Here is a 24,363-nt window from a genome sequence, read left to right on the forward strand (position 1 = left end):
GGCTTCATCCATCTGTATCACCCAGGTCTACTACGTCTCCAAGTGCTCCCTGAAGATCGCCAACAAGCAGTACACATCCGTGAAGAACGACTACGAGATGACCCTCAACGGCGAGTCCACCATCATCCCCTGTGAAGACAGCTCCGATGTTCCCATGGTGCAGTGTGACTTCGTCTCTATCGCTGACCTGGAGAGCAGAGAGAAAGATGCTATCATTGGTAAGGAGGGCAATTATGATGTGCACAGGTGCTTCTGATTTGAACCACTGTCATTTAATCCCCAGACAACTCATCAGTGTCTTCCAACGACCCCAGACTGTATAAGGAAGAATAAATACAGAACAGCCTGCAGCTATAACTACATAAACAAAGGCATGTGGAAGGCTCAGAAACAGAACATAAAGCCCTCAACACATCCCTCTATTTTTTTCAGGCAACACTTTGCAACCTTTTTGAAACCTTAACATTTTATATATACAGCATGTAAAGTGTCCCTAGCCTGCTCACAGGTAAAAAAATATGACTCTGTTCATCCTTTAGGGCTGGTTGTCGCTTTAGGCGGCTCCAAACTGTCTTTTTAATGAGCTTTAGTGAAGATTTTTCCTTTTAGTTGAAGCCCCCTTTTTATTCCTGCCATCCTGCCCCACATCCTAAACAAAGTCTTATTTTACACGTTAAAACGAGGCCAAACATTACTTGAGACCGCTTTAGACCTTTTTTATTGAGGTACCTGTCTTGTCCTACAACAGCCTGTCTCATGTCTATTACTCAGAATCAGGCTGTGTACACCCTTGAGGCTCAGTTTGTTCCTATGCTGTAGCAGGATGATCCGTCTACCATGAGCTGCTTTTTCTGTTTGAATGGTGGCAACGTTTTGCCAACTCATTTTACGAGACATTAGTTTTGATGTTGTCTCTTGTATTTGATGCCCTGAAAGGAGCAATTCGCCCCCTGGAAAAAGCTACAGTCAGTCAAAGCTGGTGTTCTCTGTAATCAATAGAAGCAGCTCGTGGTTTTGGCCATTCCACATTCCTACAACACCCAGCGTGCATTGCGCCCCTCTCTCTGAAAGGAATAGCCCAGCAAGAGACGCTGGAGTGAAATACTACCATGCAGGCAATGGCTCAGAGCGGTACAGAATCCGAAATACAACGAGAATATACCAGTTGATCATCTAAAAAAATCTACTTTCAAACCTGACTATTTTGAACGAGACATGACATCAGAGGCGGGCGTCCTAGATTGAGGAAATGTAGTTTAGCGAGCTCCCTGGCCTCTGCCAGATGACGAGTTTTACGTAGTCTGGCGGAGGTTTCCAGGGCCCGTTGGAGAAGCGGATAGCGTCCTCCAAAGGCACCGAGCGAAATAGCTTTTCCCCCCCTACCATAATGACATTAGCTCCCCATAATAGCATGATAGGACTGAGGTTGAAAATCAGTGAACTGGCCCTTTAACAAATGTACAGAGGGCAGAGTTGTGTCACACAGTTCATAAAGGAAGAAAAACATCATTGCCCCCAAGTGAATGTACCATGCACCAAACTACTGCTACTAGTGTCTGCTGTAATTCCTCATGTACTCGTGCACATTTGTGCGGCCTAAACAAATCATGATTCTCTTAAGCACAGCAAAAAGCAACCAACCGATACTCGGAGCCCGGCTCCTACTGAGGTGTTCCCAAGCATCCAATCATAAGCTATCATAAGCAGAGGATAGAGTTTGTAGCGGAACGTATAGCCGTATATGCTGGGAGCTTGAGTTAATTACAGTATACGAGCAGAGAGATAACCGCGGTATTAATAACACTGATGACAGTAATAACCTGTAGTGGAGATTGACTCTGGGCCTTATGGAAAAGCTGATGAGAAAACCTGCTGTCACAGGTGAAATGAAGTAATAAGGGCTGCGGCTTGTACTGCTGTTTGAGTCGTGTGTCTCCGGCACCAGTTGGCATCAAACACTAAGTTTTGTGGATTAACCCCTTTACTCAGGAGGGGTTGGGGTTTATAGGTGAGTAATGGTGACTCCACTCTTGCACCTTAACAAATACAAGGCTCTGCGGTGCTATTATGCTTGATTGCATTAGTCAACAAAGAAAGCTTGATTAAGTGCGTCTATGAAAAGAAATTAAAGCCTATTTTAAGGATTACCTGCTAAATTATGGATGTAAATGCATGGCACACGTGTCAGTGACCTCACACCTGATTCAAAATGAATGAATCACTTATTTCCCAAAGAGCCAATTTGTGCTGGAAACCTCAGGACCTAGACTGACCTGTGGGCTTTAACACGACAATCAATATTTATGATATGTATATGTGGGAGCAATTTGTTTGTGGGGATATTAAACCATATGTGGCCGTGGCCAAGTATTTAATGCAAACTCAACTGGAAAGTGTAACTGAAGAACTAGATCCAGTTTGTGCTGCCAATGTGCAACCTTCATTTCTGTTTTTCAGATGTGATTGGAGTTTGTAAGAATGTGGACGAAGTGACCCGCCTCACCACCAAGTCCAACAAAGAAGTTTCTAAGAGAACAGTGGATCTGATGGACATGTCGGGGAAGGTGGTGACTGTCACGCTGTGGGGAGAAACGGTGAGTAAAGACCTGAGTTTGAGATTCAAACATATAATGGGGGTAGAGGTGTCGAGTACCAGCTTTATAATGACAGAGACATGCCTATTATGGTTGACCTTTCTGTTCAGAACACTTCATCATCATCTGAGAACAACTGTTCCTCAGGAGGAGGAGTTTATTAGATTATGTAAATTATTAGTAAATGTTAAGTCACTATCTATCACCGAATGAGGATACACAGTGGTGATGATGAAAGCCTTTGCATTTGCAGTATTACTGACTGGGCGCCCAGTTAGTGACGCGTTTTCCATCAGCCAGCAGTGGTTGGTCTGCCAGAGAGGGTAGGCGGAGCTAAGCGGCTGCTTTTCCGGTCTCTGCAAGTGTTGCGAGTAAACAATAATTTACTATGGCTGAACAAACAAAAAAGATGGATGACTACAGATACAACTTCAAAAATAAGTGAAAATCTAAAGAAAAAGAAACAAATTCGACGCTCAGATGAAGGCAAACAGTCTGAAAAGGAAAGCGACCGTCAGTGAGGAAAATCAAGAGTTACAACCGGAGCCAACCGTGGACGTCACACATGCAGCACTTGTCTGGATATCTGGGAAGTGTGCTCCCGCAATTACCGCTTATCGCCATAGGTGCCGCCAAAAAGAATGAAACTGAGATCTTCGAGATTATAATTTTAAGACTATTTCAGTAGTGTTTAGATCTTTTACTATAAATGAATAGAGCCAAATTAGATGATACGTTCAGGGGCTGAACACAAAGACCTGAATAAACGCTTCCTTTGTGAACCTTTCACTCAGTTTTTAGTAAGACTGTCAGAAAAGTGTTTAATTAGAAATGCTGTTCAACACATCTGCTGAACTCTGTTAAGCAGTTTGAGAATCAAAGACATTTAACAATGAGTGCAGCGTTTAATGGAAGCGGACGCGGGAGAAATAGTTGACTGAATTCCCTGTCACGAGTTGATGAAGTGACTGTCCTCCTGCTGTTGGTTTTTACCCGTGGCTCAGAGGGACTGTGCTCAGTTCGCCACCATTTCTTTCCTCCTGACAAGCAGCACAGTGTACCTTGTTTGTTTGCTCGACAGATACCCCTTCTCTGGAGGGACTCGCAGAGGTACACAAGATGTAGAGTTTATAAAGAACAATGGCAATGGCGAAAAGCAAGTTTTGGAGATATTCTTTCCAATCTGACTGCTTTACTGTAAAAACCTGAGAGGAAACAATAACAGCGAGGAGGGGAGCAGCAGTGATGGTCACTGAAAAACTGAAAAGCGAGTCGAGGTCAGATTTATTGTTAAAACTGTTTGACAATAATTCTGTATTTGAACTGAGAGAATAGTTAAAAACGAGCAGTGTCCCTCTGTCTCTTGTTGTCACAGTTACTCCACCACTTATCTTTAGCCCCTTATACTCTGCCAGTTCAAGGCAGGATTATTGCGCTTCTGTTACGTTCTGTCTTCTATGTAAAATGCACGGAGGCGGAATGGTGGGGTGAAGTCATCCCGCCTCTGAACCGGCATCGGAGGTAGTATCGCACAGCGGAGCTGGCAGGGCGGAACAGCGCCGTATGTGTGTATTTGAAGCACACGCTTTTTGTTTACACCTTGCGCAAGTTTTGCTTCCACAACGCCTGAACACTTTATAAAAACACACACTGGGGCTGCTTTATGCCGGTGTTGCTTGGTCCAATAGAAGGTGGCAAAGGCTGCATGACGGCGGAGCTTCGTTACGGCGCTGAGGAGGAACCGCAGTGTAAAAAAGGGCTTTTGGCTCTTCCTCTAATTTCACCATGAGGTGGACATTTGTAGTTTTATGTGAAGTATCTCACCAATTATTGGATAAATTGCCAAGAAATGTAGTGCAGACATTTAAGTTTCCCACAGGATAAATCGTAATAACCTCATACTGTATATTATTGGGTCAAATTCTTTGTTTTCTGACCTGCAAAACACTCAACATCTCTGTTCTGACACTGTGCTCAATGCTAATTCACTAATCTAAACATGGTACCTGCTAGTCATCAGCATGTTAACATTGTCACTGCTAGCATTTCAGCATGCTGATGAAGTTTCAGCACATTACAGCCTGACAGCACCACTAGATTCTGTCCACCAGCACATAACTTAAAGAACCTCGAAACCAAAGCGGTAAAATCCACATAAATACAAGTAACAGCAAAGTTCTAATGACCGTCTGTCCCTTGTTTATCTCTTGTTTTGCGTAGGCTGAGACGTTTGATGGCTCTGGACAGCCCATTTTAGCCATTAAGGGGGCGAAGCTTTCAGACTTCGGAGGCCGCTCCCTCTCCGCATCCTTCAGCAGCACCCTGATGATCAACCCAGACATCCCTGAGGCATATAAGCTCCGAGGCTGGTAAGTGAGCAGGAGGGTCATAGATAATTCAGTGCAGACAATTGTTTAGATGTTCCAGCAATTGTACACCCATGTCAAAGTGCTTTTACAGTAGGTATGAAACATGTTATATGTTCAGTGTGTTTTTCACTTATTTATAACACTCGCTGGATGCTACCATTCTGTTGAAATTGAAGATCTCTCGGGATTAAATAGCGAGTTTCTATTTCCCAAGTTGCGAGAGTGCGTGCTCGGATTCTCATTATCAAGATTAGTTTTCCCCCATTAGCAACAACGTTGGGGGTGCTTCAATGAAGCATTGCATATAAATGGAGATCATACATAATCTGTGGAAATGCGTTTTTTTTTACTCGGCTAATCGCCTTGCCAGATAAGATGAAATCCCGACTAATTTCTGTGTGATTATGTTGATTGTAGCATTTCTCTTAGTGTGCTGTGTAGATATTGTTTTCACTTCAACACACAGGATTATGTGGAAATTAGCCAAGATATCTTCATGCATGTACTTACTGCCCTACACGAAATTATTGGAACTGCTGCAGCCGAATGCAGAGCTACGAGTGCACTAACACATCGAGGCATGTGACTATTCCTTGAAGGCTCTCTGTTCGCTTTTATTGAAGTGGAAAAGAAAAAACATTTCAGACTGAGGCTTTCATCTTTGGTCTCACGTGCCCGTTCCTCGACTCCTTCTTTTCTGAATTAAAACCTCCTCTCTTGTGTGAACAAAAATAGGCATGCACTCGAGGCATGTTTGCATTTTGCCACAGTCGAAGATAAACAGTTTGTTTTTGTTATCCATTTTGAAAGGGACATCACGTGATGCGAAGGTTTACAGGCGTGCTTTCTAGAAGGCTGAATGAAGAAGTGCTGCACAGGCTGGCACATGATTGATGGATGGGGCAGTGCTCACTTGGACTGAGGTGGGGGTTGATACTTAACCTCACTCCAGCGCTGTGGCACCCTGATTGATCGGTCCTCCTTATAGATCCCACTTAAACAGGCGCGGTCTGCCCCTCCTCTCTAACGTGAAAGCCAATGTCTCTATTTTGTGAGTGGAGATCAGATCGATTCCATCCAAAGGGTTTTCATTTGTTTACCTTCAAACACCGGTGCCCGCGCCGCTCCGCACCGAGGAGACTCAGATTTATTTCGTGACAAGTCCGATGCAGTCTCTTATTCTGCCTTGACAGATGTGGCTGCGAGTATTTCTACATGATCAGAGGAGCTGATCTGCATAATCAGAGCAGTGAAATGTGACTCCGCTTTGCAGGTGAGAAAATAGCGAATCACAAAATATGCTCAAATGTGCCACTTTAATCAGAAGCCTTGGCTCATGGTAATTTCCTGATGATGGTTTTGGCTCCAGCCTTGGGCTTTTTGAAATGCACTTTTTTTTTGTTTTATTTCATTTATCAGAATACCAACTCCTGTGAACCACTCTTAAGGTTTTTATGGGATTATTTAAATGTGTGTAATGATTGAAAGTGTTCTATTATCAGCACCACTCCTGGGTCTCCCACTTCCTTTTACCTGGATTATCCACATCCCTGCTGCTGCTACACTTTCTGAGCTCTTTTTAATAACAGAAGATTGAAATATTGCCCCTCCCACCCCCCTTTCTTTCCACTCGGACGGCTAGAGATAATGATCCTTTAAATCCTTATGTTAGCTTATCCGCTGCAGGTAAGACTCTGGTCCACGTGGGTCCTCTTTGGACATCAGTTTCCTGCAGGTTTGCAGACTTCCACAAATATAAAGTTTAAAACTCGCAGGTGGAAAGAGTCAGAACCCTTAAGACACTTATTACTCTCAACCAAGTGAATCTAAATGAGAAGCACAGACTGTCCAGCTTCCTGATGTGAGTAGACGGAGTAGCCTCCTCAGTTATTTATCTTTATTTTAAGGCCGCTTCACTGATATGATATCTGGTGTTCAGGAGTACAACAGTGTGCGTTTCCACTGGAAGACTGCCAGCTGTTGAATACATAATGTGTGTTTTGTTGTGCTGCTGATAAGCCTCTGTCTCAGGGTGGCAGTCGTCCACAAAGTGTGTCCCTTAATGGTTCTTCTGTAAGCCAAGATGTGAATTATGGAAAACAGAACAAGGAAGCAAATCAATTACACTCTGAATGAATCTTTTGATAATGATTTTTAATTTTGCACCAAAGAACCCAAAGAAAAAAGCTTCCGGCAGCCTAAGATTTGCCTTTACGGTTCAGCCAAGGCTGCTGAAACATCATTGTTTTACTCTTGTGGAGGCGTCTTAATTTGATTGTGTTTTGGCGCAGACCTTTGGGACTTCCACAAATGAATAGTCTATCCTTGGTGTGCTGTTAACTCAGAATAATGTAGAGTGTTAGTGGTGCAGCTCAGCACTTTCCAGTGTGCTTGTAAATAAGAATGCTGCCCGGTGCACTAATTCTCTTGATCTTAGGTTCATCTGGAGCCTTTGTGCCGAGTTATCTGCCCTCACACTCTTTGATATTAAGTTAGCAACTTGGCATTAATGTATAATCAATTTGTAAAATTGAGCTGTGTAAAAATCTGATTTCACATTTGCACTTCAATCCATTTAACTGTGCAAATGCAGTTGTCCATTAGGTGGCAACAGCACATTTAGAGACGGTCATGCTGCCTTCTCCCATAATGCCAGGCAGGGCAGCCGCTGTTCTCTCAACTACTATTTGTCATGTTTATGTCTCAGTGCCTGATGCCGTCAACCTCAGACATTTACTACAGACTTATTCAGTCGCACAAGTCCAGGCTGACATTTTCTCTGTCTGCCTTATGATGACTGAAGCCTCATGAACAGGCGTGTAGTTATGGCAGTAATTATGTTGGCAGCTTAACTGAGTTAGTACCTGACTTACTGCATGTTTTTGAAAGAAAGCTGAATAACTAAATATTGTTTGGATAGTTGGTGGGATAAAACGGGCACTTTGGATACTTGTAGTTGGGCTCTGGGACAATACAGATGACATTTTATAGACAGTTTATTGATCGAGAAAATGATCAATAAGTTGCAGCTCTGTTTTTTTCTATTTTTTAAACTTGTATAATTCCATATCAGTGCTTTTGTCATTTAAAATATTCTGATGCAAGCTTTTAAAAGGGACGTATCTTTTGAATGGATATTCTCACATGCTGCATGGGTTTCAAATTTTTGGGTGTTTATTGTTCACAGTGGAAACTGCATAATTGCGTGTTTTTCCAGAATGACATTTTTAAAAAGGTCGCCTCTGAAATGGGCCGTTCAGAACAGCTGCCGGTTTCTACATAGAACCTGCTTTCGGTGAAATCGACCAATCATCATTCACCGTCATTCACCTCAGGCTGCCTTCTTGCACTGGTCAAGTCGTTGTCAAGATTTCAACTTGCCATTCCGATACCTCCTGGGAACTCCTGGGTTGCTGCACTTGCTCCGGTGTATCGTCCTCCCACTCAGGGTCCGATTCTGTCTCGTACATATAAGGCAGAATAACCGATCCTAGAGCAGCCATGTTTTCTACATCTTTGGAGTGACGGTGCAGTGCGGCCGCTTCCCCACTTGGGATGGCACACGTGGGGAAGGGGCAACGTGGTCACTCCAAATACTGTCAGCCAATCATTGATAAGGTCTGACCTTTGAATGGCAGAACAGCTTGTTCATTTCAGGAGGAAGGAAAGGCTTTGAAAAACACTAAAATATGTCCCCTTTAATCGAGATGTTTTGTTGAAAGATGCCACACTGTGATCCTCGATTTGAACAGCTGCACTGAGGCCAAGATAATTTAGAGGAAAAGAACAGGTGAGCTGGGAGGTCAGTTTGCTTTACTGCATACTGCATACTGCATAGCGATACCTTGTTCTGTTTTTCACAATATACTTACTCTGTAGAGCACTGTACAGTGACAACTCACTAAGATACCACTAAGTTAGTGGTAGCTCAGTGTGGTACCACATGCCCCTCACTACAGCTGATGTAGCTAACACCATGTAACACACAACATGGAGTAATCGTGTTTGTGGTGTGCTTGCTCCTCTCCGCGCAGGCTTTACAGTCTTAGCTTGAAGCTCCGAGCACTGCTTACTGAGACTTTCCCATCATCCCCTCATGCCTCTTCCCCTGACACGCCTCTGCTCCTTTCCTGTCCTTGTTCATTGACACACTGAGATTTGACATGTCTGTGTCATGCACATGCATGTCTGCCAACCTCCAGTCATCTGCTTCAGTCTTCTTACTCCACGCCGCTCCAAACTGGGATCTGCCTGCTTTCAGTTGGCTGTTGCACATTTTCTGCCAAATCTAATTTGCCATGTTCTTTCGTCTCCTTCATCACGATCACTGTCTGCTGTGCCGTTTCTGTTTCCTGTGCTCCTCGCTGTCTGTACGATAAAAACAGCAGCAGCTTTAAAACTGGTGGGATCTTGTTGAGCGTTTAACAATCCTTTTGGGTGACTGTCAAATCAGATGTCCAGAGCAGCCACGAGACACCGCCACTTCACTCATCTGCAGTCTTATCTTCTAAAAGTGTGATGCATTTTTAATCATCTCAGCCATGTTGTCACTCGATCTTTCTTCTTTGTTGAACATCTGTCTTAGCAGCGATGTTGAGCCGTGACTGAAAGCGGATCTGTCAGAGTATCTTTTTGCGAGCTCCTAACGAGGTGGAGGCGCAATTCGAGCAGAGCAGCGCAGGTACTCTATTGAGGAATCTGGTGCCACTGTAAAGAATTGCTCACATTTGTCAAGAGGAGTGGGAAATTGGCAGCCTGTGTGTTGCTCCGGCCACAGTCTGAGCCGTTAATGGGGATATTTTCAATTAGTCACGCCTCCAGGAGCAAGGCGTGCTCTAGCTGTATTTATAATCTGACCTCCCATTGTGCACCCCTCTGCCTTGTGGCCAACAGATTAGTAAGCTCTATTGATCTCAGGGACCATTTTAAACTGGTATCCCCCCCCCCTTCCCCCTCACACACCTGCATTTTTACTTCCACCTATCTTTCTTCTCCTTCCGCCCTACTGTCCCTCTTCTTCCTACTATTGTCTTCCCTGAATTACAGGGAACATTGGGCGAAAATGGGTTTCTTATATCACTGTAACAGCCCTGACCCTGGCCAGCTCATCTGTCCCTCTGCTGTTGATTCATTTCACAAGCCTCTCAGCTTGCCTTGCTCTCAGCTGAGCCGTCCCTGCTTTGTCAAACACAAATGGATGCTGTGGGTCGAACAGGATTTTTTTTTTTTTTTTTTCTCGGCTAACTGTTAAATGGACATCATGCAGTCTGTGGACAGCCATGTGAACAACATTGTATTGTGTCTCCAGCTTTGGTTCGGATTAAAAATGAGTAAAGCTGCAGTCCAAGAGTAGGACTCAGTATACTAACAGGAATCTCTCATGTGGAAGTTTTATGTAGGAAAAAGGTAGCTGAAACCATAACTTAGCTAATGAATTAATCGACTGAGATAAAAGAAATGAAGGGAAATGAAGATCTCAGTTATTTGACAGCAGTGACCGGTATTCTCCCTCTTTCACACAGGTACGACAAGGAGGGTCATGCTGTGGAGGGACAGTCTGTGACGGAGGCTAAAGGTGGCGGCGGCGGAGGAGGAAACACCAACTGGAAGACTCTGTCTGACGTTAAGACTGAGCACCTGGGACACGGAGACAAGGTAAACACGTGATCCGCTCGGCTTTGGCGCACTCAAACATTGAAGATACGGTAACCCCCGGACACATTGTTATTCAAGGCTGATTCTTTGAACAGATTCAAGGACAAACTGAAAGGCAGGCGTTGAATCCCAAACAACAAATATGAAAGTGGCCGCAGTCGAGCTGCATTTCTGCACGGTGCTTCTCGCAGCTCTATATAGTGTTGCCACACTGTAACCTTGTCACTTTCAGCTCTGTGTTGCAAAAGGTGCTTTCAGCAGAGAGTCAGCATGATGAATCTTCATAATCACTGACTCATAAAATCCCTGCACCACCACCAGCGCTAAGGTTCCTGATGTTCTTCTGCTCATTAATCCCCTGTATTGTGGGCGCCCTCTATCTGTCTGCGAGCATGTTCATGGTCAAAGTCACATTTATCTCTGGTATTGATTACCAAGATTACATAGGCTCTACTCTTTGCCCACTGTAATAAAATAAATCGCCTCAGATAAGTAAAATAATGTGTGTTCTTTAGTATCCACCCCTTTTTGGAGTAATTCTCCCTGGAAAAAGCCACTGTCAGTCAAAGCTGGTGTTCTCTGTAATCGATAGAAGCAATAATATTTGAAATTGGCGCCATAGCTGTGGAGAAAGTTGTACAAACAGCTCGTGGTTTCGCCCATTCTACATTCCTATAACACCCAGCGTGCATTAAAAAAGGCCCCTCCCCCTGAAGGGAACGGCCCAGCGAGAGACGCTGGAGTGAAAAATAATCTTCAGTCAAGTCAGTATATCTTGAATAATGTTGTATTACTACTGCTTAGTCTCACAATATTGCTGGGAAATCTTTATGTTTTATTGATATTTACTGGGGGAGGTATCTTCACAAGCCTTTTTTGGCTTCTAACCTCTCCGGCACAATGTTCATCTTTTTACTAAATTGTTATCGTCTTTTTTCCGTATGCGTGTATATGTGCAAATAAAATAAATGAATAAATAAAAATACTACCGTTTTCGCTGCAGGCAATGGGTCAAATACGACGGTCATACTCTTCGGCACTTCAGTCTACATTTCAAACCTGACGATTATGAATGAGACGTGACTCGGTTATCAATGTGGAATGTCTGGGAGGGAAAACGGGACAGCAGGCGGCGTTTTAAGGCTCCTCTGAGAACAAATGATTACATCTTACTCTGTTTTTTCAACTTAACACTGCAGACATCGGAGCGGGGGTGTCCTAGAGTGAGGAAGTGTAGTTTAGCAGGCTCCCTGGCCGAGGTTGTCCAGGGCTCATTGGAGAAGTGGAAAGCGTCCTCCAAAGGCACTGAGCAAAATTGCATCTTTTTTCCCCCTACCATAACGACATTAGCTCCCTATAATAGCATGATAGGACTGAGGTTGAAAATTGGCAAACTGGCCCTTTTTAAAGATGAGCTGAAAAGTGCCTGCAGAAGTGTATAAACAGTGTAGAGTGGATAATGGGACCTGCGCAGAGATCTTAACTTGTCCAATTTACCATAATTTAACATGCTCTGCCCATTAGTAATCATCACAGTGTGAAGAAAATATCCCACTAGGACAATTAATAGATGGATGCGATTATGACAGGGCACCAAGATTTCTCCTCTGGCTTGAAAAGACAAGAACTGAGGGCCCAAAATTCCCTTTAAAAATGAAGAGAACGAGAAGAATAAAAAGATTAAAAAGGAAAAGCGATTGTCCATAAGTCAAATAAAGTGAAATATACGTTTTGACCGTGTCCTACCTCTGATGTCCTCATAATTCTCCTCTACGGCCAGGACTGCAGGATTCCCGGTCACAGATAGTAAAAGGCTTATTGCTCCTCCTTATGCCTCTTTTAGTGGAGCCACTTCAGCGGTTCTATCATCTGGAGCTTTACAATGCAGCTTAAGCAGCCGCATCTATTTCTTCTCCCTGAAATTCCACACCCCCAAATCCTGCCCGGGACCATTAGCCTCCTGTCAGGTGGAGGTGCTTCTCCTGGCATTAGCTCCCTGCTGTTCAGGGGGAAAGATTTCACCCTGGGCTATATGGAGGCTCTTGCTCCTCCTCAGCATGGCATTTGATGAGGCCCCGGTACTGACAAAGGACCTGTGCCGAAGCTGCCCTCAATCCCTCCGAGACGTCCCATACTCCAGGGCATGGGGGTCAGGCCTCTCCAGACCCCCTCTAAGCAAAGTCTGTTGCAATTAATTGTCCCTGTCACAAAGTCTTTGTGTCACAATCTCCAGTTTCCACATTGCTCCTGTGCCCTCGCTGACAGTAAGTGGTCGCCCTCCCCCTTGTTGGCTTGAAACTGCATTTGTAAAAGCTTATGACAGAGGCGAGAAACAAGTTCTTCTGTCGGCTTCCCACTGCGGCAGCCGCGCTCAGTCACAGGCTACTTGAAGAGGTGTTTACTTGATTAATTGGACCTCTTTTTGAAATGCAGCAGAGGTTGATGTCTGGGTTGTGTTTAGTAAATCAAAACGGTAATTAAAAAAGCATAGCCAGCGGCTCTCTTTGTTTGGAGCAGGATGATTTTCTCTTATTTTGTTGCTGTCACTTACCACTCTCTTAAGGGCTGTTTTATTTATCCAAAGTGACACGGAACATCAATTGTCCTGTTGTGGAAGTTAATTGGGGTTGAACTGACTCAATGGTCAGTGTTTTGAAGAGGGAGAGGACGGTATTGATTTTTATTGTACTTTAGGGAGATGTTTTGTTGACTAAATTGTGGCTTTTCTGTATCTGTGGCAAATGTGAAAACATGAGTATAGACAGCTCAGTGTAGCCATCGGCAAGTCATCTCTTGACTGGACAACTGGAGTCATTTTTAAATACACAGGTTACTAAACTATTTAGAAAATGCATCGACATTTTTCAGAACATGCCAGTTTTTTTTCTGTTTCAATCCTTTGGAGAAACTAAGACTAACTATCGTAAAATCCAGAATATGAGTTACACCGGAATATAAGACGCAGTCTGTTTTTGTGGGGAACCCAGAGGGAGAAAGGTTTTCTATAGCTATTTATTAATAAAAACTAGAGATGGACCGATATGGTTTTTTTAGGGCCGATACCGATACCGATTATTAGTAGTCAAGGAGGCCGATAACCGATATTTGGAGCCGATATTCATTTGCAGTAAAAGTTAAAATATTGGCGTCAAAATTTTGAATAATACAAACTCCAACACTTAACTTGGTTTAAATGCCTTTAAGCATATGTTTTATATTTGTATAACAAACAAAAAGCGCAGGGAGTTCCCAGGGTCAGCAGCATCTCTTATAAAGTTAACTGAAAATTTAAATAAATAAATAAATAACTTCCTGAAGTTTTATAAAGTAAATAAAACAAAGTTAAATAAAATTTGCAAAGAAATGAACTCTTATCGGCCGTCAGATTTTATAAAAAAAAAAAAAAAAAAAAGGCCGATGCCGATATGCGTCAAAATGCCGAATATCGGCCCTAATAAAAAAACGTGTAGACAAGTTATTTCAACACTTTCTATTTATTTTCATTTAAAACGCATTCAAAACACACAAATTACAGCCGATCATCTGTTTCTGCCATGTCGAGTTTGCGATCCTGCTAGCTACCGGTGCGGTTCGGTAACGGTGATTGTTGTGAGGGTGGCAGCTGCAATGGCGATCATGACGGTGCATGTCCGTGACCATCCATAACGTGAAGCATTAGCAACAATAAAGTTAGTTTTCCTCGCGGCATACTGTAGATGGCAGACGTTGTAGCAGCTTGGTCCCAGAAACCGTTTAATGCGGAGGCGTGACGTCACCGGGTTGCACAATCGTCTGAGTAAAATACAGCAACACAATAACATCTCTGCATTTTATACTGGTACATTGGTCACACTGGTATACAGGACGCAGCCCACTCTTTAGATGAAAAAATGTATTACAAGTGCGCCTTATACACTGAATTTTAAAATGTACATAGTGCTGTTAATGATTGGCTGATGTACTTGGATGTTATGGCTCCAAGGTGACGGGCCTGCTGCTCCACTCCCTGACACTAAACAAGCACGCTTAGCCTTTATCAAAGCGTGCAGGGCCCTTGTGTCCTCTCTGTTGTCACAGCCAATACTGATGTCAGTAGGAGGAGGAGGGGGGGGGTGGGGGTGGGTGACTGTCCAAAACAATCAGTTGTTACTCTGCGACAACTATCTGTCTTGTGCATTAGGGCCTGTCCTGCGTGAGGGAACCCTTCCAGACGAGATGACACGACGTGACTCATCTGCAAACATGTCAAAACTTTTCTATTTGTATTCATCAGCGTCTATCCAATGGGAAACTCGTGTCACTTACTGCGGTGTTTTCCATGTTGACTAGGAAGTTTCCCTGAAGGCTGTTTATGTGCAGCAGGTTCCCAAACTTTGCCTCTTGCCCACAAAAGCAGCAGCTACAGATTTAGTTTGCATTTGTGTCAGAGCCATTTAGGATTTCAGCTGGGAGTGTAACCTGTGCAGCATTGCTTTCTGACTGTTCATACACCACTGTATGCTCCTTGAAACGTCATGTTCATGTTAATTTCCTGCTGTTTTATTCAAGTTTTTCCACAGTAGACATACGAAACACAAAGGTCGGGGGGGAGAAAACATGCAGTAATACGTTTGTTGTTGTTTTTTCCCTTTCAGGCCGACTACTACACGTGCATTGCTACCATAGTGTACCTGCGCAAGGAGAACTGCCTTTACCAGGCCTGTCCCAGCCAAGACTGCAACAAGAAAGTGGTAGATCAACAGAATGGCATGTTCCGCTGTGAAAAGTGCGACAAAGAGTTCCCCAACTTCAAGTACCGCCTCATCCTTTCTGTAAGTAACTCGGCACCGGCTTTCCTAAAACTTCTGAGTCTTTTTCAGATGTGCCACACATGCACTCGCACACAAGCACATATGCTAATGCGCAAATCTGAAAATTCCTGCGTAGTCCTCGTCCTGCTGAGGCTGTGGGTATCATCATTTCCTTTCCCATTTCTTTTTTTTTTCCTCTCCTGACTTGCGTTCCTAATTCATCTTTTTGCCTCCCAAGACTCAAGCAGCTCTCTCCACTAATGGCCCACTCCCTGTGGTTCAACATTGGCCCCAATCTGCTCTTTGCAGTTAAATTTAGAGACCTTTTTTAAAGCACATTTTTGCTTGTGTGTTTAAATAAGAGCTATAGCTATTTAATTTCTGCTTCTTTCCGTTCTGTACCGTTAGTCATTTTAAAGAGGCAGCAGAGTGCAGCGATGAACACAAATACAGGACGTTCTGCAGCTCAGCTGGTTTGCACACAAATGTTGTTTAAAAGAACAACAACATTGAATTCAATAACTCTTAGTCAGCAACAGAGCAGTTGCCAGACATCTGAAATGAGCGGCTTTTGTTTTGTAGCTTTCACCAGTCAACATATTGTTTTCCCTCACAAGCTGGAGCATAAGCTGTGAATTTGCCTCCACTGTATGTATCACAAGCACACAGTGACTCCTGCATGTTTGCCAGGTTTACCAGCAGCATATCGGCTAATTACAGGATGTTAGGATTTTTAAAGAGCAGAGATCTGTTAAGCCTACATGCCGAACTTCCTTTGATATTTACTTGTGTATGGATCTGAGTTTTCTTTCTGTCTTCTCTTACCTTTTGTTGTCCCCTTTTATCCAACAGGCCAACATCGCAGATTATGGGGACAACCAGTGGGTGACTTGCTTCCAGGAGAGTGCAGAGGCCATCCTCGGCCAAAACGCAGCTTACCTGGGGCAGCTCAAGGACTCGGTGAGACTCCCCTTCCAGAATATAATACCTGCCTCAGGAAATGGCCAGGGCAAGAGCTAAACCTCAGGCTTTGTTTCTGCCAAACATGCACACTCACACGCTCGCCTGCATAGACAGATTCCTGTTAAAGACACCCACTGTGCTTTGTTTCTTCCAGGCATAATTACTTTGAACAATGAAAAATGCCTCCTGTGATTTTCTGTTATCAGACACTTGCTTTATTTTGCACCAGAGACCGTGATGAAACTAGCATATGATTAAAAGAATACGTGTTCCTCTTCCAATTGAGCCAATCAAATGTTTAATTTCAGAACGAAGCTGCCTTTGACGAGGTCTTCCAGCAAGCCAACTTCAACACATTCGTCTTCCGCAGCAGGGTGAAGCTGGAAACGTACAACGTAAGTAAAGAAGGGATGCTAATTAGTCCGATGATATGCCTGCGGGGTTGTTGTCATCGCAGCATGCTTTGTAGGCGGACCATATTGCTGCATAAAATAGAAAATATGCCTGTGTTAAATGCTGGGAGGAAAAAAATGATGCAGCCTCAATCCGCCAAACCGCCGTCACTGCTTTGTAAGCTGAAAATGCACAGCACGTAAACCGCTTCTTTATGCTTTACCTGTTTGTGTTTTCCTTTTTGATAGCTTTCCCATTCATGAACAAAACTGCCCCGCTTTCATTTTGACTGACAGAACCATCTTTAAAAAAAACTGAGTGTTTGTCCAAGACTGCTGCTCATTTTCAGTGGCTTTGTGAGAGGGCGCACACACAGATTAGTCGCGGTCACTATTTCCTGTAGGCCACACAGATAGAGGTTTGTTTTTTTAGGGAAGCACATAAAAGAATTGATTGGGCTGGGACTCTGAGCAGGAAGTCTGGAGCCGAGCCAGAGGCTGCATCCGCCTTCAACACACAGAAGAGGCCACTGTGTCTGTCGCATTCAGCTCAGCGTCACCGCTGCCAATGGCACTGCTACAACCATGTATTGGCTGCTGCCTCCAAGCCCCATATTCCTTCAACAGAGACACCTGCAACCTCTCTTTCAGTGTGTTTCTCCCCTCTCAATGCTACAAGCCAGCCATTGTGCCATGCTGTCACATGTTGTCATGTGCACAATGTTGTACATGCTTGATGTGGGAGTTAACAGGCCCCTAACAGTTAATGACGCACATCCATCCTGCATAATAGTGAAGGATGAGCATTGATGGAAGTCTCTAACGAGATTTATCAAAGCAGTCGAGGAAATTATCCTCATTTGTTATTCAAAGAAGAAGCTGCAGCAGTTACATGAGTGTGATGAAATTACCCTTTATAATTACATTAAAACACATTTAAAGGTCACCCTGGGTATACCTGACGTGGAAAATGTATGCTTAAGATTATTAGCCATATGCATGCAGTGTTAAAGCTGATATAATAACTCAATTATAAGGTGAATACATAATGTATGAAGTGTAAAAACATTTTTTATAGAGCACATTAACAACATTTTCTCTTGGTTTTGATGCGTCTTTCTCAGTGAATACAACAAAACAACCTATCTAAAGACATTAAAATGTGTGAGCATGTTTCACGTATTATGACATTTCAAACTAGTTAGTACCAGCTAGTAATCTAAAAAATAATTAATAGATTAATAGCAAAAACAGGGTTAGGGTTAGAGATTCAGCCCTTTTCATATTATGACACAATTACAGCCAACAAGCATCACTATCTGACATACAAGACAATGATTATTGAAACAATGACAATGATGTATTAAAATTAAACTGTTGTGATGCTCAGCATTACAATTGACCAACATTCAACCAACCATAACTTTCTTAAGCCGCTTTCCCACTGGTCAGAAAACCCGCTAACACCCAGCTTTTTTGCTTCGTGGGAAAGGTTACAATCGGCATTATGACCGGGTCAAATAACTCTGCAGTAGACCCGGGTTATTATGGCGTCGGCTCCGATCGGCATTGTTGGGCACACAAAACCCATGTCGACACGCTAATCTCCGCCCCCTTTCCGGCGCAACGCTATGCTCCGTCTGTAACTTCTGCGACTCCTCATCATCTCAGCTACAAATTCCACCCGTCTCCGTCCAAACAGTGCTCGAACATCGTTCCAATTTAGTCGGTGCCAAGTTTGATAACTACACCGAATGAGTAATAGATACAATAAAGTCCTAACCACCGTATCATCTTCACTGTTTACTAACCCTGTTTTGGGCGCGTTTGTGACGTCAGACGGTGGCGCAGCAGAAAAGAGGCAAAAAGGAGTGTACTTCACTGGCAGTGGGAAAAGAGACAATCGGCTTTTATAAGCGGGTCTTCCCGGGACTGAAAAACCCACGTCAATGCACTAATTTCGGTGGGAAAGGAGAATGTATAAGCAGAAGTAAGACATATTGGAAGAAGCCTAGTTGGCTATTAACGATTCAAGTGAAACTCCAAGTTTGTTGAGCTTTGATTAATCTCATTCTGGCAAAATAAGCAGAAAACCCTTTAATGGATGAGTGTGCTGTGTCATTGAGAACCAAAATACTCCATGCTATAAAATCCTAACACACATGATTAATTACAGTGTGTTCATCTAAACAAGTGTGATGTGCAGTTGGCTCATCTGGGCTTTATGCATAATTATTTCCACACAAATCAATTTCAAAGTTCCATCTTGGCATTCAAAGTATTGATACAACTTTGATATTCTGAGCAGGTAATTGCGTTGCTCTCACAATGTCAGTGGATGAATGGCTTGATTGCTTTAAATCTGTTGTTGCTGTCAAAACAGAATCTTATAGATATTACCTCTCAGTACGCGACGCTTTGACAGTCTTAAATCTTAAACTTGCCCGACACCAGGAGCGGCTGCTCGCGGCTATAATATCCAAACTGTTGTCCTGTGTGTAAGGTTCAGTGTCCCTGTGGGCTGTGTCTCGACTGGTAAGTGATTTAAGCGTCTCAAAGGGATGACACTGATGAAAATTAAAATAATATTGAAGGCTTTTCATTGCAGCACAGCTTCAGTCTTGAGGACTGCAGGCCCAGTTTCAAACAATGTGCTGGATTTTAAACTGCTGGTTAATGAGAATTATATCACTTTAATGCCTGTTTGTCTCACGACGTGATGATAATCAAATGACAGTCTGACATTTGAAAAAATCACATACCTAATCAATCAATAGTAGGTTATATCTTATGTCATCGTTCTGCCTCCCTGTATACGCCTGCTCTTGTTGAGTTTCTTCTAAAGCAGTATGCTTTCGTAAGTCGCCCAAAAAACACAACTCGTGCTTTGAATCCCCCTCCCCCACGCAATTCCCTTTTCACAACAGCACAAAAGCCGCGTGTGGAGGAGGCTTGTTGTTCATGACGCAGCCTAATGAAACGATCAAAACAAAAGTTATACTGAATGACATCGGCATCTTCTACAAGCTTCTAAAACAGCCTTAAAGGAGCAATTCTGCCCTGGAAAAAGCCACTGTCAGTCAGAGCTGGTGTTCTCTCTAATCGATAGAAGCGGTAATATTTGAAGTTGGTGCCATAGCTGTGGAGAAAGTTGTACAAACAGCTCGTGGTTTCCCCCATTCTTTATTCCTACAACACCCAGCATGCATTACACCCCTCCCTCTGAAAGGAACGGCCCAGCGAGAGACGCTGGAGTGAAATACTACCATTTTCGCTGCAGGCAATGGCTCAGAGCGGTACAGAATCCGAAATACGACGAGAATATACCGGTGGATCGTCTAAAAAATCTTCAGGTCTGCAGTCTTCATTTCAAACCTGACGATTTTGAAGGAGACATGGCATCAGGCGGGCGTCCTAGACTGAGGAAGTGTAGTTTAGCTAGCTCTCTGGCCTCCGCCAGATGACGCTTTTTACGTAAACGGCAGAGGTTTTCCAGGGCCCATTGGAGAAGCGGATAGTGTCGTCCAAATTGAATTTTTAATGGCATTAGCATGACAGGAATGAGTTTGAAAATTGGTAAACTGGCCCTTTAAGAAGGTGTGTTGGGGGAGATGTTCCCCTTGTAAATCTTGGACAGTTAAATTAGAAAAATGTTAAACTTGGTCAAATTGGTCAGCAAAGTAAGTTCCAAGTAAAGTCTGTGTGTAAACCACTGTTGTTACACCCCGGTCTTTTGTGCTATTCTGGGACAATGGTGCAGATGAAGGTGTAGCGAGCATTGAATTGGTTCCCAGCACAGGTTGACCTAAATACTCCTGGATTCCTAGTCCACTAAAAATCAATTGCACGGTTCACTCGGCTAGCTAAGAAGCACAGCTGTAGCCTGGTGTGTAACATCAGATCTACACAGGTTACACAGGTTAAGGACTTAAAGTGAAGATTTGACTCATTTTAAATTTCTTCATCACAAGCTGCTGCCGGAGCGTCTGTGCCGATTTACAGTCGACTCTTCGTCCCTGCTGCTCTCTTTTTAAAGGTTTCGTAGGAGATAAAATGTCTTGTTTTGCGTGTATGAAATGGTTAGTTTCCTTTGCTGTAAGCGTTTCTGGCAAGTTTAAAGCTGTTAGAAAAAGGTCACGGTGGAACAAATTCCTGTGTGCGTGTTGTTCCTCCTGTGCTCATGTGTATACACAGTCGATGTCTGTAGGGTGGGCAGCACAGGTTGTTAAAGTGTGGATCGACACCTCACTTGGCTGCTCACATATTCAAACACACACCTTACTCACCCACTCATCGACTGTAACCACAGTCAACATAACTGTCAGTGTGTATGGTGGATGTAGGATAACACAAACTCTATTAGCTCTGTTCATAATTCAGTCTTTATGCCTCTGTGCCGCAATGAAATCAATATATCAACAGTTTACATGCTTTAAGAGTGAAGTGACATTTATGGTATCTACTACCATTTGTTTTGTGATGGGTTTGATTTCCTTAGTGCAGTTTGTGCTTATTTAATGTCCGGGCTTCTAATGTTTGTCAGAAGGGAGAACAAGTGTGCTTTAAATGGAGCACACTTCGTAGGACTGATGAAGTAAACTGCAATGCAAATAGCGATGGGCGGTATACCGGTGTCACACCGTCACAGGTGTCATGTTCTGCCACGACATGGATTTTGGAATACCGTCGATACCGTGCTAAACAAACGTTTTGCTTTTCGTACACGTTTTGCTTAACGTATCTACAGGAAAAGTCCGTCTGATATCACACAGTGCATCTCTTCTGCAGAACACACAGAGACCTGCCGCTCTGCATGAAGTGTGTGTGTGTGTGTGGCTGCATGAACGGACCGTTCACGGAGCAGAGGTGCTGCGGAGTGTTTACTTTTAGCAGCTTCACCTGTTGCACACACGGGGCATGAGGTGCGTTTGGCGACAGGAAGTAGACAGATGCGTGAGTTACGTTTCCAAAAGTTACCGTCACGGGGCTGATCATGCTGGTTAAACATACATTTAATGACGAGTAACCCAGTTGCAGCCCACAAGTCTACTTGTAGTCGCTGAACCAAGTGTGGAAAAAGAAGGAAAGAAAGATTTTTGTTTTGTAGAAAATAGACTTGTTTTAAGTAATTGTTAATTGTTTATATGTACATGAAAACACATTGATGTGTTCCCTTACCTTGTAAATAGAGCAAAGAGCTAGAATAGTTCCGATACCACCAAAAGGAACAAGGATCAACCACCCCTCGATGCAAATATAATTTTTTTTTATCCTCCACTCCAAACTAATTGGATGCATTTCCCTTTACCTGTGGCACAATGTTCCTGCATGTGCATGTTTGACTCTCACACTTCCATGGTGCAAACAAGCTCATAGAAACATTCCTGCATAGCGCTCCCAGTGAAGATGTCTCCAGATTCCTAACAAATGACTCTGCCCCTGCGGATCCACACACACAAGCCCTCGTCTGCACAAAAGAGGGTTTTTAACCAGTTTCCCTCGTCGCACCTTTTTTCTATCTCACAAGACAGTAGCTTAAAGTGAAAGATCTGCTTTGTGCAATGAGAAGTTTTATTACTAGGCTCATTAATCTATGTTATTGATGTATAGCGTGATGGTTCATTCTTGTTCATTCTCCTGTACGTCAAACTATAATGATGAATTGTTCCGTTATTTCATCGTTTTTGTTTATCAAATGTCCATATTTCTCCTGCATCCCACGAAACAAGCAGAGAGATTTATCTCAGGCTATTGTTAAAGTGTGTGGGCACAAATCCAAAGGAAGATAATTTACATTTCACCCGCTTCAGCTGCCGGCGATTAATGGAAACAAAATGAGTGTAACCTCTGTTTAAATGCAGAGAATAATGGCCCTGCTAGAAATGACCTTCCGCTGTCTAGACAGCTGTGGAGGTGGTTATGGCTTTAAAAGCCGCCTCTTTTTTTGAGGAACATTCATTTGAATGCCAACACAATTCAGATACCCGGTCCAAACGCCTCCCATTAACCTACTTTGTCACTGGGGGCGGATAGGAGCCATATTGTGTGTGTGTGTGCAACATATGTGATGCAGCTTGGACTCCTGCGTACTTCTTCACAGTAAGGTAGGGACCAGAAATCCAAGCGGACACATGCAATGGGCCAATTTACAGCCGTTAATGGTGTTTTTCCAACATCTACCTGTTTGATCCCACTTCAGTTTGCAGGCCTGTAATGAATGTCCGTCTCATGAATGGGTTTTATTGTTTGTCTTATAGGATGAATCCAGGATCAAAGCTTCAGTGATGGAGGTGAAGCCCGTCGACCACAAGGACTACAGCAAGAGGCTGATCATGAACATAAGGAAAGTGGCTTCTAAGTAGGAGCTCATGGTTTGTGTTAAGTATTCTGGTTTTGGCAGGTTTTTTGTGTCTGTACAGTCAACAAAAAGCTCTAAACATGTAAGAAAGTTTTGTTTGTAGTTTGTTTTTCTGTTTGTTTTTGTTTGTGTTGAACTTCCTGGTGAGTGAGTTATCCTCAAAGTACTCGTGAGCGTTCACCTTCACTCTGTGAAATAATGTTTGGTGACCTCATTCTGGAAACATTTCCTTTTTTTTTGTTGGTGAACATAACAATGATTTTTCCCTTTCTCATTGTTATTGTGGGAAGCAGAGCAGAGAGTGGGTCAGTCAGCCACAAAAGAAATCATCAGCGTGTCTTAAAACAGCCAGCCGTCCCTGCACGCACTGTGGTCATGGGGGGGGTCTGTGGAGAACAGCACAGTAGCTAGCACTCTTTTCACTTTCTGACGCTCGCAGTCAGAATAGCGGTGCAGGACCTGCACATCCCTGATAAGACCGTTTACTCTGCCGCTCTCTCTCCCTGCTTTCTCTCATATACTTGCAAACATAAGCACATATACACAGGCGCAGAGGCACAGAGCAGTCCTAATGGGGAAATGAACTGCTTTCTATTTAAGTTGATACAAAGCGTTGCCAATCTTTTCAGTGCTTTGGAAATGTATGGTTTGTAGTTCTGTTTTTTTGTGATTATTAACTTGGAGAATAAACATATTTGTAATCAACCTGTGTGTCAGAAGTCTATTTGTGTTAATTGACATACATTACAGCAAAGTGTGACACTCCCTTTCAGCTCCTAATACCTATGGAGCTAGATCTGTCCAAAAACAATAAATGCACACAGAAGGATTCACGATTTATATCTAACTTATGACTTTAAATAAAGTTTAGTTGGGGTTATAGCATTTAACCCACATTAACAATAGACTCGGGCAACTTCATTCTTTATAGCCCCATGGGGCAAACGTTACCAAGCACTCAGAGTTCTTCGCTTGTTATGAAACAGACTGAAATTAATTCTGATGTCTCTTTATGACCTACAAAAGCAAACCAGACCATCAGCGACAAGATTGATTATTTCTATACAGTTATTTTTAATGCCTGAATCTGCTGGCGGGGGGGCAGACACAGTGATTAACTGCACGCTGCCTTTGTTTACATTTTCCAGGGCAACATTTTTAAGTTAGTGATACATATGACTGTTAAAGAAAGCAGGATGAGATATATTGTTAAAAAACACCACTTAAGCATGTACAGGACAA

The 24,363-nt window shown here is 43.2% G+C and overlaps 1 protein-coding gene across 1 annotated transcript in view; it reads left to right on the forward strand.

Annotated features, from left to right (window-relative positions):
- rpa1 (replication protein A1) overlaps positions 1-23,816 on the forward strand; it is a 29,329-nt gene extending 5,513 nt beyond the window's left edge. Inside the window, exons 10-17 of the mRNA XM_069668603.1 lie at positions 26-218; positions 2,458-2,594; positions 4,815-4,963; positions 10,486-10,618; positions 15,253-15,429; positions 16,261-16,368; positions 16,680-16,766; positions 23,021-23,816. Of these exons, the coding sequence (XP_069524704.1) occupies positions 26-218; positions 2,458-2,594; positions 4,815-4,963; positions 10,486-10,618; positions 15,253-15,429; positions 16,261-16,368; positions 16,680-16,766; positions 23,021-23,125 (1,089 nt within the window). The 3' untranslated portion in view covers positions 23,126-23,816. The remainder of the gene's footprint in view (positions 1-25; positions 219-2,457; positions 2,595-4,814; positions 4,964-10,485; positions 10,619-15,252; positions 15,430-16,260; positions 16,369-16,679; positions 16,767-23,020) is intronic.
- Positions 23,817-24,363: the final 547 nt, after the last annotated feature.

This window comes from Semicossyphus pulcher, unplaced genomic scaffold (assembly GCF_022749685.1).
Source record: "Semicossyphus pulcher isolate SPU_LCO1_2020_fin unplaced genomic scaffold, fSemPul1.0.p SCAF_19, whole genome shotgun sequence".
NCBI classification, from domain to species: Eukaryota; Metazoa; Chordata; class Actinopteri; order Labriformes; family Labridae; genus Semicossyphus; species Semicossyphus pulcher.